The sequence below is a fragment of the Anoplophora glabripennis genome, unplaced genomic scaffold (assembly GCF_000390285.2).
Source record: "Anoplophora glabripennis isolate ALB-LARVAE unplaced genomic scaffold, Agla_2.0 scaffold254, whole genome shotgun sequence".
Lineage (NCBI taxonomy): Eukaryota > Metazoa > Arthropoda > Insecta > Coleoptera > Cerambycidae > Anoplophora > Anoplophora glabripennis.
The window spans coordinates 382,902-400,611 of NW_019416482.1; the positions used below are offsets into that span (position 1 = coordinate 382,902).

General features: G+C 32.3%; 2 protein-coding genes across 2 annotated transcripts in view; one reads left to right on the forward strand and one right to left on the reverse strand.

Moving 5' to 3' along the window:
• LOC108908135 (CD109 antigen) overlaps window positions 1–10,062 on the forward strand; it is a 69,117-nt gene extending 59,055 nt beyond the window's left edge. Inside the window, exons 12-21 of the mRNA XM_018712067.1 lie at window positions 126–349; window positions 407–643; window positions 699–821; window positions 885–1,121; window positions 1,202–1,386; window positions 3,173–3,465; window positions 3,516–4,290; window positions 7,108–7,282; window positions 7,340–7,445; window positions 9,016–10,062. Coding sequence (XP_018567583.1) covers window positions 126–349; window positions 407–643; window positions 699–821; window positions 885–1,121; window positions 1,202–1,386; window positions 3,173–3,465; window positions 3,516–4,290; window positions 7,108–7,282; window positions 7,340–7,445; window positions 9,016–9,215 — 2,555 coding nt within the window. The 3' untranslated portion in view covers window positions 9,216–10,062. The remainder of the gene's footprint in view (window positions 1–125; window positions 350–406; window positions 644–698; window positions 822–884; window positions 1,122–1,201; window positions 1,387–3,172; window positions 3,466–3,515; window positions 4,291–7,107; window positions 7,283–7,339; window positions 7,446–9,015) is intronic.
• Window positions 10,063–14,908: 4,846 nt separating this feature from the next.
• LOC108908142 lies at window positions 14,909–17,127 on the reverse strand. Its single transcript, XM_018712076.1, has 7 exons — window positions 16,629–17,127; window positions 16,379–16,574; window positions 16,088–16,256; window positions 15,898–16,037; window positions 15,725–15,835; window positions 15,487–15,663; window positions 14,909–15,127 (listed from the first exon to the last, which is right to left on the reverse strand). Exons 1-7 carry the CDS (start codon window positions 16,760–16,762, stop codon window positions 14,963–14,965), a joined length of 1,092 nt encoding a protein of 363 aa, XP_018567592.1. The 5' UTR covers window positions 16,763–17,127; the 3' UTR covers window positions 14,909–14,962.
• Between the last annotated feature and the right edge of the window lie 583 nt (window positions 17,128–17,710).

Below are 17,710 nucleotides of genomic sequence, written 5' to 3' on the forward strand. Positions count from 1 at the left end.
GAGGTGTCTGCTATTCAGGGGTGTCTTTGAATAAACGCTTTAAAGAAAAAGAAAGATAATTTTCTTTGTTAAGGAGAATTTCTGTAACTATAAAGATTTTATTTTTAACCAATGGATCTTGTTAGGTCATTATGAAAATACAACGGAGCTGGCACTCTTCCGCAAGTTTAGATTCAACAGGATCCAACGACAATATGAGAACGTGTGGCTATGGAAAGACGTGAATATAGGTCCGCACGGCCGTTACATCTTTAATGTTCCCGTACCAGCGAGACCTGTCCATTGGATGATCTCCGCTTTTTCCATGAGCCCTTCCAAAGGTTTTGGAATGTTAAACAAGGCTATCGAGGTAGGATATATTAAAATATTTTTCATAGGACAAAAAAACTTGGAATATTTTTTGCAGTACGTCGGTGTCTTGCCTTTCTTCATAAATGTAGAAATGCCAAACATTTGCATGCAAGGTGAACAAGTTGGTATCCGTGTCACCGTTTTCAACTACATGTTGGACAATATGGAGGCCACCGTTGTGCTAAATGGGTCACCCGATTATAAATTTGTTCACGTTGAGGAAAACGGCTTTGTTAGAGCCTATAATCCTCGGACATCCTTCGGAGAACATCAGTTCCTCATTTTTATTAAAGTCAGTAAAAATTAATTATTCTAAAGAATAATCCGTGACTTATATACTTTTTTAGGCGCAAGATGCAGCTGTAGTTTATATACCCATCGTTCCAACTCGTCTTGGTGATATCGAGGTCTCAGTCCACGCTACCACACTTATTGGTACAGACAGAATCACAAGAATGTTGCACGTAGAAGTAAATATTAATAACTCAGTATTAATTTTGCGGTGATGATATATGTTCTTTATTTCTTTTCAGTCTGATGGCCTTCCACAACACAGGCATCAATCCATGCTCCTTGATTTGAGTAACCGTGCTTATGCGTTCCAATACATGCACATCAACGTTACCGAAACTCCTATTATTCCGTACGAATACGATCGTTACTATATCTACGGATCCAATAAAGCAAGGATATCGATTGTGGGTGACGTTGTCGGACCCGTGTTTCCAACAATGCCAATGAATGCTACATCTCTTCTACATTTACCAATGGTAAATATATACGTACTTAATAGTCGCTTTAGTTTCAAGTAAGATTTTTTTCTCTACTTCACGTGCCTATAATATTTTAGGATTCTGGAGAACAAAACATATTTTCTTTTGCCGTCAACATGTATACTTTGCTCTATATGCGTTATACTCAAATTAAGAATAAAACTCTGGAAAGGCAGGCATTTTATTATATGAATATTGGTTATCAACGACAGATGTCCTTCATGCAGCCTGATGGATCGTTCAGCACATTTAGAAGTGATTGGTAAGTTTATTGGGTAATATGGTCAAAAGTAACATTTTCTAAAATATAAATTTATTATTACACTTTGCGTCAAACTTAGTACCAAAAAAAATATGATAAATTTATCCTTTAAAATGTTTTGCGGAGGCTTGCCTCCTCTGCCTTGAAAAAGTGGCACTGCCTAAAACTTTAAGGTTTTAATACTAATTTGGTGTACTCTTAGCATTAATGTACTAAAAAGTTAAAAAAATAGCAATTGAGTATGAGTATTTGACGTTTAAATACCCAAAACGTTTGAAAATTTAAATTTCCCAATTTCATAGTATCAACTGTTGCTCCCTTAGTCCAGTCATTCTGTGCATTTGGAAAAGAAAGTGAACCGGGAAAGCCAAATTTTTTATATGTTGTGGGGGGTGCTTAGAAAAGCTTAACTTGAGATTTGATACCAAGATTTCCTATGTGCATTTTCCGCCATCTTGGAAAAAGGGGTGTATTTTTGTTTTTGCTATAACTCGATTCCCCGTCAAGATACAGAATTGTTGTTTTGTTGTTTTTTGTTTCTCTTTCGACGATCTACAATTTAGGACCTATAAACTTTTCAACTGTTAGTTGTTGAGATATCGAACAAAATAGATAAAAATTCAAAGATTCGATCTGGTTTTTCAGGTTTTTCTCTTTTTCCTTAATACTTACCGAAAAAATGTATATTATCAAACTTGTAGAGGATATTCGTATGAACAATTTAATACTTTTGTTCTTTCTCTGGGGTAATAATTGTGTCATGATTATATTCGATGGTTATCCATGTGACATGAGTATCGCCGGAACCAAAACTTCAGAAAGAGTACGACATTCGAGGAAGAAGTATTAAGGAAAAAGGGAAAACCCCGAAAAACTAGATCGAATCTTTGAATTTTTATCTATTTTGTTATATATGTCAACAAGTAACAATGATAGGTGAAAAGTTTATAAGACTTAAATTGTAGATCGTCGGTAGAAAAACAAAAAGTAACAAAAAAAAACAAATCTGTATCTCGACGGAGAACCGAGTTATCGCGAAAACATAATTTACCGCTTTCTTCAAGATGGCGGCGCGCGGACGGAAAAATCGAAACTTCGCACAAACTTGCCGTATTCGCGGCGCCATATAACACGCAATTATCACCCTAGAGAAAAAACAAAGACACCAAATTGTTTGTACAACCACCCCCTACAAGTTTTATAATAGACATATTTTCGATAAGTATTAAGGAAAAAGAGAAAAACCCGAAAAACCAGATCGAATCTTTGAACTTATATCTATTTTGTTCGATATCTCAACAACTAACAATAATAGGTTGAAAGTTTATAGGACCTAAATTATAGATCGTCGAAAGAGGAACAAAAAACACCAAACGACAATTCTGTATCTTGACGGGGAACCGAGTTATAGAAAAACAAAAATTCACCACTTTTTCCAAGATCGCGGAAAATGCACATAGGAAATATTGGTCTCAAATCTCAATTAAGCTTTTCTAAAATTTGGCTTTCCCGGTTCACTTTCTCTTCTTCGCCTTATTTTTGGACAGAATGACTGGACTACTTCTGATGCCTCAAATGTAAATCTTCTGTTGAACCAATAGGCTGGACATCGATTCTATCTACTGATTTGGCACCCTCTAATGCATCTGATGTTTATTCATTATTAATTTTATTGTTGTTTATTAATTTTATCGTTGTTATTTCCATGGTGACCATATGTATGCACTTCCTATCTTTCCTCTCTCTAATCTTTGATATTTATATGTGTATTAAAATGATTTTTTAGGAACCAATCGGCATCTTCCGTCTGGTTAACATCGTACTGCATTCGCATTTTCCAAGAAGCCAGTTTTTACGAGTGGGAGAATTATATTTATATCGACCCGGCCATCATCGCCAAATCCGTGGAGTGGGTACTTAAGCACCAACACCCAGAAGGCGCCTTCTGGGAAGAGAGTTGGTTACCCGACCGTAAATACAATTCTAGTCTTAACTTGGAAAACGATCCAATTAGATATAGAAACATCACGTTAACTGCTCATGTACTTATCATGTTGGAGTCTGTGAAAGATTTAACAAGTAAGTGTTCAGCTTTTACACGTGACGTATGTAACGTAAAACTTTTTTAGGTGGTCTCAGTTCAAAAGTGGCTATAGCGGCACAAAGGGCAATTCATTGGCTGGAACGTAACATGGACTTGCTTAGAGACGAGGGCAACCCGTTCGAAGTGGCCATAGTAGCCTACACCCTGATGAAAAGCAAAGCACCGAACGCCGAAATGGTGTTTATCGAGTTGTCTCGGAGACAACACTCGGAAGGTGGTTTATTGTACTGGGGTAGAAAATACGTGCCCCAGCCACCGACAAAACTAGAAAACCACATACCATTCTCATTGCCCCGCCTCCCGTATGAATACGATTCTGAAAATATCGAGGCGACAGCTTACGCTTTGATGGTGTATGTTGCCAGACAAGAAATATTTGTGGACAACATCGTTCGGTGGCTTAACACTCAGCGGTTGACTGACGGGGGTTGGGCGTCCACTATGGACACCGCAAATGCCATGAAAGCTCTCATCGAGTACACTTCTTCGCAACGTATTCGTGACATTTCTAGTCTTTCCGTTTCAATCGAGGCGGCGTGTTTGCCTGGTGAAGCCAAGGTTATGTACGTCAACGATATGAACAGAGCGAAACTCCAGTATATAGATATACCGGACGCTTGGGGTACAGTGAAAGTTCAAGGAAAGGGTACCGGGTACGCAATTTTGCAGATGTCCGTGCAGTACAATGTAGACGTGAAAAGATTCCAGACCGAACCGCCCGTCACCGCTTTTGATCTATGGACCAAACAGACGTACGCTGGCAGGAATCACTCTCATATAACCTATACCAGCTGTCAAAGGTAAGATTGGGGCATATTTATACCTTTGCGTGGCAGTTTTAGTAATTTGCTTAGTAACAGTCGACACAGTTTTGTATCAAAAAAATCAGTAGCAATTAATTTGTAAATTCTTTATCAAACCATCCAATGGTGGGTCTGCCCACAGAGAGCCTAGCCCAAGAACAACAAGGGTCGGTCAAAGATTCCTAGCTAAGGAGGTGTGATGTAGTATACAGGGTGTCTCATAATTAGTGTCCAAGAATTTACCATTTGATTCTATTGCCAAAAATAAGAATATTTTTTCGTATAAACATGGGTCGAGAAATGGGAGCCTCAAAAAATTCATTTTTTTTTTTAATATTTCCGAAACGGGTTGAAGGAAAATTATGAATTTTGACACCATGAACACTCATTAAAAGTCAAAATAGATCATCATAAAATTTTTCTAAAATTTTGATCAGGGGCGTCTCAATTGGGGGGGGTCGTCTAATATTTGCCCCAATTTTTTTGCTTGTTGAAATTTTCAAATTCAGAGGCTAACATATGATAGACTTTCATTTCCTTTACAAAAAAGGTACTCTATTTCCAAGAAAAACAGATTTAAGTGATTAGAAAAGCACACAACATTACCATTACCAGAGAAAAGTCAGATCTATCAAATTTTACTGTTTAAATTTGAAAATAGTAATGTAAAAAAAATTGTGCTTAGATCCGTTTTTCTTGTAAATGGAGCATTTTATCGAAAGAAATAAAGAGTACCTTTTTTGTGAAGGAAATAAGGGTCTACCATCTATTGGCATCTGAATTTGAAAATTTCGACAAGCAAAAAAATTAGGGCAAATTTTAGCCGACCCCAATTGAGATGCCCCTGATTAAAATTTTTTTAAAATTTTATGATCAACTTTTTATGAGCGTTCACGATGTCAAAATTCATAATTTTCCTTCTACCCGTTTAGGAAATATTTAATAAAATGAATTTTTTGAGGCTCCATTTAGGGGAGCCTAGCTCCCTTAAAAAGCATTTCTAGACCCATGTTTGTATGAAAATATATTCTTATTTTTGGCAGTAGACTCAAGTGGTAAATTATTGGACACTAATTATGAGACACCCTGTATAGTTACAAAATTAGCCACATATGACCACACTTTAATTCTAGCATCCTTTTTTAATTTATTAATTGTTTCTTCTTTGTCAAATATAATGGATACTGATCTAGTGATTATGAAGCCTATTCAGGAGTCCCTCAGGGATCAAATTTAGAAACTTTACTATTTTTTAATTTCATTAACCTACCACATAATTTTTCATATGCATACAGCGTATCGACAACTTGGAAGAGCATCATCATATAAAAGTTTAGAATTTATAATGAGGGAGTAAAAAAATTTTAAGCATTAGTACTTTTATAAAACTTTATAATACGTATACTTGCGACATCAAAACTCGAATATGGATCAGTATTATGGCACTCTTAACCTGATTAGTTGGAGAAAGTACAAACAATTTTTTTTTTTAATTTCCTCTTAAATAGACCAATAGAACACAGGTGGAAAATTTTCTCTCAGTAACAAAAAATTAATGTTTAAATCTTGCATATTCCCTAATAGCACAAGGACATCCTATGAACATCCAAAGGATGTCCAAAGTCGGAAGTCCGGACATCCAACGGACGTCCGGTTTTTGTTCGATGGACGTCCATTGGAAGTCCCACGGACGCACAAATGTCACAACTTCGTGCAACCCACGGACGTCCACTACTGTACCACTTTCGGACCCACAGAATATGTCCGCCTCTGTACCAAATTTGTGCTACCCATAGATGTCTTGTTTTGTACATTTAATGGAGGTCTGCATTGGAATTATAGAAATACTTTTGATAATGTATTTATTGTTTTTCTAATTATTACAGGAATAACAAATACATAAATAATTAAGAGATCCATATAATTCTCTCCAATACATCTTATTTCTCTATCTAATATACAGGGTGTTACAAAATCGAGTCAATAGCATTGCTATCTCAGTAACTATAGGAGATATAGAGAGTTGGTTAAATAGAGGCAAAGTTGCGCACTTTGATGCTCAATAATTTACCAAAAAATTTTCACTATTGGATCACCCTGTATAACTTACAATACTGTTTATCAAATTTATTCGCCTTTGCTTCTCCTCTTTTTTTCCTCTGCATCACTCCTTTCCTTACTCCTTCTTAAATATTTTTTTATTGCTTCTTCGATTTCTTTTATTCTCACAATGAAAATTTTTTTCAGTTGCATCTAGAATCAATCAAATATATAACTACTCCATAAGTACGTGCACATAGAGCAATGGCAGACTCGTTATGTAAAAAAATTACGATTTAGCTAAACGTACCTTAGTTGAAAAGTTGATATATTAACTAAGATCCGGGGTGTTAAAGTTACAAATTTTATTTTCATTATTTTGTAATAATTTTTCANGGATTAATTTATAGATCGATTAGTTAACGGTGTATTTAATCTAGACTGAAAGTACCGGCCCTTAACCTGATTAGTTGGAAAAAGTACAAACAATTTTTTTTTTAATTTCCTCTTAAATAGACCAATAGAACACAGGTGGAAATTTTTCTCTCAGTAACAAAAATGTAATGTTTAAATCTTGCATATTATACGATTATTTACCAATGTTCCCTGTATGCCATTTGTAGTTGTTGTATATACATATTATTGTACCTTGCAATACATATTTTTTTATGCCTGTGTATTAGTTTTATTTTATGTCATGCTCTCCTTGTAAATAGACATTTATGCCCGATTTTATTAAAAAAATGTATTTATAAAATTGTGTACTGCTTTCAGATGGAACCATTTGTCAGAATCTAACCGATCAGGATTAGCCGTTTTGGATGTAGGAATCCCAACCGGCTATATTATTCAACAACAAGATTTAGACGCATATATTTTGTCAAGAAGTGTTAAGAACCTTCAAAGAGCGCGTTTCCTAGAAAGAAAAGTCATATTTTATTTCGATTATGTGAGTATTGGTCGAGAAAGATATTCTCAAAATTTAACCGTGTGAAATTTTTTTTAGTTGGAATATGAGGAAACCTGTATCAATTTTACTGTAGAAAGATGGTATCCGGTAGCTAATATGTCCCAGTTCTTACCCATCAGGGTTTATGACTACTATGCACCAGGTATGAGATCATTAATTTTTTTATTTAATGTTTTCCATACTAATTTATTATTGAAAAAGCATTTTTTTAGCAGTTGGCTAATGACTATACAGGGTGTTTCAGAAAACAGTGGTCATGTAGCAACCACAGATTACTGAAGTAAAAATTCAATTTAAGACAGCTTACCTTACACCACAAATGCTTTGTTTAAAAATTATAAGTTGTTATGTGATGTTTTGAAATGTTTTTTATTAATATCCGAGAACCGATATATATCCGAATAAAGGATTCAGTTCGCTGATTTGAAGTCTACTAGTTCGGAAAAGTAGTATTGAACAGCCATTTTTAAATTTTAGGTAGACTATTTTACTAAAGATTATTTTATTAGTAAATGTTTTCAATCTAATTCACTATTTATGGACAGAACATATTTTTATAATGAACTGCAAAATCATATTTTGTAAAAATTGATTCTTAAAAGTAAAAAAGTTTGTATGAAATAAATATAGTTGCTAGAATCAATTTGGTATTTTTTGGGTAAATTTAATATCTTTTTACCAAATTCGAGCAATTTCGATCAACAGATAATTCAGAAATTCAGTCGCCTTCCTTAAGAAATCCATAAGCGAAATGATTTAAAAAAAAGAGGTTATTTTTACTGCTTCCCGTGCCCTTATAATGTGTACCATCAAAAATTTGATTTGATACATTGTTGATTTTCAGATATAAACGAAAAACTATTTCAAACTAAAACCTTTTAATTTAAGCTTTATTGGACTAGGAATAACTTACCTTAGACTAGACTTAGACTTGCTAGAATCAATTTGGTATTTTTTGGACAAATTTAATATCTTTTTACTCAAAATCGAGCAATTTTAATAGAAATTGTATTGCACAAAAGATGACTATTGAGGCAGATCAACAGATAATTCAGAAATTCAGTCGCCTTTCTTAAGAAATCCATAAGCGAAGCGAATTAAAAAAAAAGAGGTTATTTTTACTGCTTCCCGTGCACCAAAAATTTGGCTTGATACCTTGTTGATTTTCAGATATAAACAAAAAACCATTTCAAAGTAAAACTAAAAACTTTTAATTGAAGCCTTATTGGACTAGGAGTAACTTACCTTAGACTAGACTTAGACTTACTAGAATCAATTTGGTATTTTTTGGACAAATTTAATATCTTTTTACTCAAAATCGAGCAATTTTAATAGAAATTGCATTGCACAAAAGGTGATATTGAGGCACGTCAACAGATAATTCAGAAATTCAGTCGTCTTCCTTAAGAATTCCATAAGGGAAGCGATTTAAAAAAAAAGAGGTTATTTTTACTGCTTCCCATGCCTTTATAATATGTACCACCAAATTTGGTTTGATACCTTGTTGATTTTCAGATATAAACAAAAAACCATTTCAAAGTAAGACTAATAACTTTTAATTGAAGCTTTATTGGACTAGGAGTAACTTACCTTAGTTACCTTAGACTTAAACAAACTTTTTTTTATTTGAGGAATCCGTGGCACAACCACTTTTCTGGGACGCTTGATAGAAATTTTGATTCCCTGTTTATGTATTTACCTTTGATTTCCAGAACGATTCAACGAAACAATATTTAACGCCTTCTCATTATATTCCCTGGACATCTGTCAAGTGTGCGGCAGCAGCCAGTGTCCCTACTGTTACATATACAACACAGCGTCAAATATACCCCTTCCTGTATATACCGTTTTAATAACGTCTGTCTTATCAATAATACGATATCTTCGCTTGCAACAAGACGTTATACTATAAAAATTTATGAGAAAAAATATATTTGTTGTTACAATATTATATGAATCAAAAAATGGTTGAATTTGTATTAAGATTTTAATCCCAAAGAGAACTGTAGTTATCTTAAAAAGCAAAGACGAGATTATTGTCCTTGTTAAACTGTTTAAAGTGTACAATTCCTTTGTGGGTTACCATTTTGTAAAAAAAAATAGTAATTTAGTACAAAGTAGTAGAGTGCCTAATTTAAAATTAAAAAATTCTAATACAAATTCAGGTAATCGAGGAAGCGCTCAATTTCATACAACTTTCCGTTTTCTGTGCTTTCTTACTTAACCTTGTGTTCATTATTTTAAGGTTATCCATTGGTATTTTTTCTGGAAGTTGATTGTAATAGAATCTCTGACTTGTATAGTTTTATTTTCTTAGAGCATTTACGTTTTTATTATATTTATACGATCAAGTGCATATCTAATACTCACACATGACGAATTAATTAACTGTGGCAAGGTCCACTAATATTTGAGCAGCTGTGCTCTGTTAGTCTCAATAAAAACCGTCCATTTTGCACTAACCTAGTTGGTGTCTTAGGCTTAGAGAAAAAAGTATCTAATATATTCTTAAAATAGATAGGAATTTGTCTAATTTTTTTCTAGTATACCTTTTGTTTTTTATTTTTGCATTTTTATATATTGTACATTGTTTATACAAATTATACTAAGACTTTGTGAAACCGTCAAGTAAATTCAAATCTTTACTTGATAGTCTCGTTTGTTACTTTGACAGTAGTGGTATACAGGCTGTTACAAAATTTCAGCCTTGTTTGAGGTGATATTTAAAAAAGAACAACACTCATATTTCGAAAACTAATCATGTTAGCCTTGATTTTTTAGAGGCATAATGTTGGTCCCCTGATTACGCAACTTTGCCCCTATTCGTAGCTCTTACCGTTTCCGAGATCACTGTAGTGAGAAGTGAATTTGTAACAGCCTGTATATTTTGAATATATGACGAACATATGCAGAGATATTTTGCAGGTGTACATATGAGATTTGTTTTTCCTAGGTTTATATTTAAGCTAATTTAAGTAGATATTAAAAATGTTTGTACACATGTTGAACTTTAATAAATATTTTTTTTCATAATTTGTTTTCATTCCGTGGCTCCTTAAATTGTACTAAATTGTCAAACAAAACTCAATACCAGTATCTGTAAATTTTTGCTCTATGGTAATAAATACTTTGGACAAATAAAATTAGTCCTGAAGATATTTTAAAAATGTAAAATGCCATCTCATTTTTAAACGATATACCGGATGTTTTAGAATTGAAGCGACGAAAGCATAGGGGAGATTCCGCTCAGCAAAATATGTAAAAAAGTTCATATGAACATGGGTCCCGCAAGTCCATTAATATTTGAGCACGTCGTTACCGAGATACAGGGCGTAAATTTTTTTAAAAAATTGAGTTAAAAAAAAACGCTAGCCGATTTGAATGAAATTTTTGCATTTGTTAAAACGCTTATCATTGCATCAACTGAACGGTGGCGGCTCGTTGGGGTGGGCAGTGCCCACCCTGATAATTTTAGAAAAATGTGTATTATATCAAAGTAATTTGACGTAATTCTTATAAAATTAAATCTAAATTGCATTACCTCCTTTGAAACTCCCGCTACCAAATTTTAAAATTATAATTTAATCATGATCTCGGCAGCAACCAACATAATATTCGGGCTGGCCCATAGACGCTGAACTAAACGATGCCGTCCCTTGCCTGCCTATACCTACCTATGAGTAGAGAGTAATCGGAAACGTAAGTCGTTTACCAATTCAGAATATTTGCGCCACACCGGGTAAGCTCGCATATGCCCGTTGAGTGCTGTATCCGCTAAGGCCAGCTAAGACTTTTCGCCAGCGATTGGAAATACACATATATATATTTATTTCTTTAAATGTAATTTTATTATTTAAATGAATTTTTAAACAGAACAGTTTTTCCCTGGAAAGGTATTCCAGAAAACAAATTTTAATAAATGAAATAAACCGTTTTATAATAATGTGTAAATCGAGTTAAAAACTAAATATCTACCATGGTGCTATGTTGAATATTCTGTGATAATGATAATTATAATTAAGTTTTTTTTAACTCGTTGCTGTTAAACTGAATTAAGAATTTTTAGGACTTTTAAATCCAATATTTATTTTTACTTCAAATAATAAAGAAACTGTTAGATTAGAAAAACCATTGTTTCATTTAATACATTATTTGAATTTCAATCAGCTTTTTAATAAATTATAATACGAGTATATATAAATTGCCTTACGCACCGGGAAAGCCCTTCAGCTTCACTCGCATATTCCTCGAGTACTTAAGTATCATCTTGCGATTTGTCATTGTCGTTTGTTTATGTTTAACCTATAATTGTAGTGGTGGTTTAGACAAGTTTTTATTGTTTAATAGTTTGGAGTAAAGCAAAATGGCAAGTGAAATGCCCGAATTGGTGAGTAACAATGTTAATGTATTGTTAATTGTTTTATTAGATAAAAAATTTAGTACGTTGACTTTTGATGATGAATTATTTATTTCAAAATTAAAACCTACGCTTAACATGAAAAATTTAACAAATAAAAACAATTGCGGAAGTAACGGATCATTTAGTAAAAATTGGTACAATAAATATGAGTGGTTAAGAGGCAGTAAAACCAAAACCAAATTATATTGCTAGAATTGCTTACTATGTAATGAAAAAAGTAAAACACCGTGGAACCATCTAGGATATTCAGATCTGAAACATTTTAATGAATCCTTAAGAAAAAAATAGGAGCAATCGAATTAGCATACATATTCACCATTAAAATTTAATTAGGAAAAAAAAAATTCAAACTTTTCTTGATTCCGCATTTTGTGAGAATATTTTAAAACAATAAAGTCATGGACGAAAATAGACATTGTAAAGCACTTTATTGATATGATTATTTACTTAGGTACACAAGAACAAGATTTAAGGACCATAATGAATCAGATAATTCCATTAATCAAGGCAATTTTCATGAGCTTGCAAACTTACTTTCAAGGTACGATAATAAATTTAGTTTTTTTAGAAAAAATTCTAGTTTTTAGCAGCCTTTCAGAAACTATTCAAAATGATTTAATAGGGAGCATCAATGGAGCATCCGAAGTGATATTTTTAGAAATAAGAAATGCTCTATATTTCGCGTGGCAAGTAACCAAATGAAACAACGAATGTTAAATGCTTATCTCAGTTATTAGTAGTTTTTAGATATGTTTATTGTTTATTGTGGTATAGTTGAAAGATTTATGGGATTTTTTTATGTAAGCAAGGGGAAAAAAGCTGTGAATCATTTGTTAACAGAAAATTTTAAAACTTTTGATATAGAAAATAAATTAGTAGGCCACTAGAGTGCAATTATAGACTAACGTAGATTGCAATTAATATGATATTAAGTTACATGAGAAAAAATATTTTGTCCACCCCATCTCAAAAAACCACGAGCCGCCACTGCAACTGAACCAATTAGATTGATCCAGAATTTTCAGGGGCATACCCAGCGAGCAAGTTTTGTAGAAAAATATTTAGAAATTATCAATAAAAAACATTTTTTTCTTTTTTTGACACCCTTATTTCGAAAACAAAACATTTGCGGACCTACGGTTATAGTTTTTTTTTTTTGTATTTTTGGATGTAGATCCTGCTCTAGAATTCCCTGAACATTTTGCAACACCCTGTATAATAAACGATTGTAAACATTTTGTGGCATCTAGTAAGTAACAATCTGTAGGATTTTGCATAAAAAATGTATCTTCTAAATATCTGGATAGAAGTTATAAATTTGTTATGCCGTTTCTTTTAAAATGTGAAATAACAGTGTACTCCAGTCGGCAGAGGCCAAAAAGTTACTGTTGGTGACATTTTCTTGATAACTCGGAAATAACTACACAGGTCTACTTTAAATGATGAGTATAATAACAGGCTAATTTGCTGACAAAGTATTTTATCAGGAAAAAAGTTATTAACAATTTAATCGTGAAAAAAAATTTTTTTAGTAGTTTTCTTTAAATAACTCAGCGGGATGACTTTGTACGAAAAAATGCTTAGGACATGATTTTGTTCGTAATAAAAATAGCTACAAATTGGCGGTGGTCCGATTACGAAATTTGCAATAACAAAGCCGTGAGATTGAAAAAACGCTTTAAAACGCCAATTTTTTTAAGTTGCTGTAAAAATGTCAATTATAAACAAAAAGTGATAAAACTTTCGAAAACTATAGTTCAATATATATGCAATAATGACGCTAAAGCCGAAAATCAGGAGAGCAAAACTTTTTGTTCTATAACTTTAAGTAAACAATTGTTTAAATTTACTGTTGCATATTTCTAATAGTATACAAGCACCGAAGAGCGGAGCTCGCGCTTGAAAATGAAAAGTTAAAGGTTTACCCCACACGTACGATTTTGTTTTATGTTAATATGTTAAATAGTGTACGACTACGGCTAACAGGCGCAAAATGTTAAGTAGCTTAGGATCTAAATGATGAAAATATATATTTTTTTAAACTGTAGGTAATTATGCTGGCTAATCTACCGTAATGGAATATTTTATAAATATACATGAATATACGTCCAAAAATTAAAAAAACCGTGACATATAAAACTAGGGTGACGTATAAAACCTTACCAAAACTGCAAAAATTAAGATACTTGAATTTTGCAAATTGCTTTTGATTTCTGCATATTTACACTATGTGTCTACCAAATTTCAAGTGTCAGCAAAGCTTCGAACAAATTTGGCAAAGTTTCGAGTTTCAGATGCCGATGAATGTATAACACCTTATAGAACAAAAAGTTTTGCTCTCCTGATTTTCGGCTTTAGGGTCATTATTGTATATATATTGAACTATAGTTTTCGAAAGTTTTATCACTTTTTGTTTATAATCGACATTTTTACAGCAACTTAAAAAAATTGGCGTTTTATACCGTTTTTTCAATCTCACGGCTTTGTTATTGCAAATTTCGTAATCGGACCACCGCCATTTTGTAGCTATTTTTATTACGAACAAAATCATGTCCTAAGCATTTTTTCGTACAAAATCATCCCGCTGTTATTTAAAGAAAACTACTAAAAAATTGTTTTCACGATTAAATTGTTAATAACTTTTTTTCTTGATAAAATACTTTGTCAGCAAATTAGTCAGTTATTGTACTCATCATTTAAAGTATTCCTGTGTAATTATTTCCGGGTTATCAAGGTTTGACACACGCCGAACCTCTACCAACTGGACTAGTGGTGCAGTGCACCATATTCTAACACAGAAAATTGGAGGAAAATGTTAAAAATAGTCGTAACAAGAAGTGGAAACAGTAAAACAATAAATATCACCCGGTAGTCTTTTGTGGTTTTTATTTTATATTCAGATAAACTCGCTAAAAATAGTACATTTGTGTTTCTTGACTCTTTTTAATGTCTCGCTTCGTTTTTATTCTATTTATTTCTTTTCTTGACTCAATTTTTTTAAATAAATTAACACCCTGTATCTCGGAAAGGAAACACTTGCAGACCCTTGTTCATATGAACTTTTTTACATATTTTGCTAAGCGGAACCTCCCCTAGGCTTTTGTTGCTTCAACTCTGGAACACCCGGTATAATCAAAATAACAAATGTATAAAAGGATATGAACTGGAACATAAAAATCTATATATTTTTTTTATATTTTAATTAAAGTAAAATTTAATAACTAAATATCTGCTATAAATTATTTGACATCTTCAGAATCTTCAATAAAATCCTCCTCGATATTCTCAAGAATTATATCAAATTTACTTAAGTTCTCCATGTGCCGTTCCCTAAGTTCCTCTTTTATATATTCCAGATCGGGTATATAATTTTTATTCTCTTTCCTCGCTTTCAATCGCAGAAGCTATAAATAAAAAATAAGTTGTCTATGTATATACTTTTTTTCATAATCAACTGAGCGGTTATTTGTCACAAAATTTTCACATTTCTTAAAGTTACAACACTGAAATTTGACAATACGAATGTTAATATCAAATAAGAATTGAAAAAGGTATCACCATGAAAAATTGAATTTACAAAAAACAAAAAAATCACCTAATTGTATCTATCAGTTGATTATGAAAAATAATATATTGCAAGTCTCAAATTTCGTTTAAAATTTTTTCGTGAAAGTTCTCTACATAGTCCTAAAAATCATTTCCCACGTTTCATTATCCAAATATGACCACTTTAATTTAATTAATATTTATTAATCAAACTTACCTGTCGTTTATGTAAAAAATCCTTAAAGGCTTCCCTCTGTGAATATTCACTCCCGAATTGTAGAGGATCCTCATTCGTAGACTGTTTTAATTTAAACGTAACCCAGCTTTCATCCTCATTCTCTTTAATAGTGTCGATTCTGTGAAGAGCTTCTGATTTTCTCACAGATTTTTTAATCTAAAAGAAATTTCTTTCTAAAATTAGAAATATAACAGCTTTATAAAACATTTTTACAAACCCTGCTTAAGATGATCGCATGATTTAAACCTAAAACATTCTGAGGCATCGGCGGTAAGGGTAATTCCTCAAAATCTTCCGTTTCAGTTTCATCTAATTCTTTAAGTTGTTTCTACAATAAAAACAAATAATTTTGGCAATAATATAAAACAAAAACAGTAGAATTATTCTCACTTTAATATTGTCGTCCAATGGAGACAAAATTTCAAATTCAGTTTTAAGTTTTTCAGCTGGATTCAGTGGAGTGTGATCTTCTCCAAAGTCTGCTATAGACAATTTACTATCCAGTTCAACAATTCGTGCATAAAGTTTATCTATGTAAAATAATTATTAATACGATATATATTTAACTTATTAACTGTACCTTTAACAAATTGTATAAGAGGTACAACACCCATTAAACGTAACTGAGAGAGCTCATGTCTTAGCAAACCAGAATTCCTTTGTAAAATTTCATCTATAACCTCATCATTTTGCGATCCTTTTGCAAGCCAATAAACTTTTAACAACTTGTAATCTGGTGTCACTTTTACCTAAAAATATTTCGTTTAGTAAATACTTTTAGATGATTCACGACCAACTGTTGTATTTTTGATTTTGTTTTGAAAATGGAATACCCACATATTATTTTTAATGTTAATTCAAAAGTGCTTACTCTATTTATCTCCACGCCATATCCCAATATCTTCTCAGCACATTTTCCAGTTGCCAATTGATCAGTTATGTGACGCATGAAAAGCTTATTTAGTACAGTGGCTCTTCTTGAATTACCCGACCCTTTCCCTTCAAAAGTTCCTTTACTGAACAATTCAGCTGAAGGCATTTTAGGAGAATCCTCAAAATATGATTTTCTATAACAAAATTGATGTCAACAAAATATTAACATGAACTATTCAAAACTATACCTTTTTTTAGTTCCACCAAGCACTTTTTTCATAGCATTTCCAGTTTGACGCCAGCCGTTCAGGCGACATGATGTATGAATTGTGTTACATCTGGCGAAGTAAAAATTAGACGTTTTTCTTAATATATTTTCCATATTTTGTCTATATGATTATATATGTGTAAAAAACTCATTTCTTGCGAGTTGAACCTTTTAAAATTTGGAGGTTATCTTCTTCTTCTTCTTACTATGGTCATTTTGTGAACAATTGGCACAGATAGATGGCACGAAAATAAACGTCAAGTGCGCAGACTAAATACATTTTATTTTAAAAAATTGTTTTAAATGAAATATGGATTAATACTTCTAAAATGAGGCAAATAACGGAAGTCAATATTACCAGTTACTTCTAAAATTTCGATCGAAAACACTTGAAGACATTCATATTTGAATTATCAGTAATCAAACAACAAATATTTTAAAGAGGAAGAATTTTCAAAAATTAAAAGACCACTTTTCGAACCACAGTAAAAACCTTTGCAATCAAATATATTTCACCATAACTACATATAGGACGTTATTTGACCAAATATTTCCCTAATAGTCCTTCCTTGTGTAAATATTGGTGTCGTTACAATTTATATAATGTAAAAATTCAGTGATTTGCCCATTTTTATTCTCTTAGCAACGGTAGCCCCAAGGAAATTGTGTTATTCATATTTTACTACTTTTACAAGGGAAACATGACATTAACCATTTTTCATATTTTTCTATATCTGAATTGTAATATAATCAAATGTTTTGCTCAATATTCTTATTGACTTCAAGAATTTAACAGAAGAATAATTTTTTTTAAATGTATTAAGTGTTCATTTTCCAGATAAAAACTAAAAGTAAGTAAAGTAAGTAAGTAAAAGTATTTCATTATAGCTTCCTGGAAATAATTCAAAATTTTAACCTATACGACCGGGTGTTCCAGAATATGTGGGCAATCTCTCGGATTTATACAGGGGACGTTAAAATAACATGACAAGTTCCTATAAAAATTTTCCCTAGAGCGCCCCCCTACAGGCCCCTAAATACCAATTTTTCTTAATAACGTTT

Coding starts and splice junctions, on each gene's coding strand:
- LOC108908142 (XM_018712076.1), bottom strand. CDS start 16,762: ATGGAAAATATATTAAGAAAAACGTCTAATTTTTACTTCGCCAGATGT. Junction 15,836..15,897: donor CATTGGACGACAATATTAAA/GTGAGAATAATT, acceptor TTTTTATTGTAG/AAACAACTTAAAGAATTAGA. Junction 15,128..15,486: donor ATTTTTTACATAAACGACAG/GTAAGTTTGATT, acceptor TTTTATTTATAG/CTTCTGCGATTGAAAGCGAG.